The sequence below is a fragment of the Buceros rhinoceros genome, unplaced genomic scaffold (genome assembly GCF_000710305.1).
Source record: "Buceros rhinoceros silvestris isolate BGI_N320 unplaced genomic scaffold, ASM71030v1 scaffold26628, whole genome shotgun sequence".
NCBI classification, from domain to species: Eukaryota; Metazoa; Chordata; class Aves; order Bucerotiformes; family Bucerotidae; genus Buceros; species Buceros rhinoceros.
The window spans coordinates 1-576 of NW_010427861.1; the positions used below are offsets into that span (position 1 = coordinate 1).

At 60.1% G+C, this 576-nt stretch overlaps 1 protein-coding gene across 1 annotated transcript in view; it reads right to left on the minus strand.

Moving 5' to 3' along the window:
* Positions 1-278: 278 nt before the first annotated feature.
* The window catches only part of LOC104498672 (cytochrome P450 26B1), a 4,039-nt gene continuing 3,741 nt past the window's right edge, over positions 279-576 (minus strand). Inside the window, exon 5 of the mRNA XM_010142081.1 lies at positions 279-542. Coding sequence (XP_010140383.1) covers positions 279-542 — 264 coding nt within the window. The remainder of the gene's footprint in view (positions 543-576) is intronic.

Genomic DNA, 576 nt, shown 5'->3' on the forward strand with positions numbered 1-576 from the left:
CAGACAGCCCAGCTCGGCTTGGGTTTTGTGACTCTTCCTCCTTCCGAATGAAACAAGACGCACGACGACACCACGACCTTCTCCGCACCCCACGGGAAGAGCAAAACTGTTTTGGCAGCTTCACCAGTGGAGAAAGCAGTCCCAACCTGGAGGTTCTGCGAAGCGAGCATCGTGGAGAAGCTTCTCATCTCTCTCTCCTACCCTCCTGTTCATCCCCTTGTCCCCATCCCACCCTTCTGTCCCCCGGCCGCCCATCCCTCGCGCCACCAGCGTGGGCTTTACACCGTCGCCCCCAGCATGGCATCTGTCCCTGTCAGGATCTCGTTCTGGTTGGAATCCAGTCCAAAAAATTTGACCTTGAGTCCGTCGACTGGATGGACCACGGGCACCAGGGTGATTTTGGGGAAAGTCCTGGTGGCGAGCTCAAAGCGGCTGGTGCTGGCCAACTCAACGGCCAGCGCCTTGAGGAAGAGCTTGGCCAGGTGCTTGCCCAGACAGGTCCGTACGCCTCCTCCGAAGGGGAGGTAGTGGAACCTGCCATCCTTGTCTTCGCTTCGACCCCGCCCCCCCCACGGG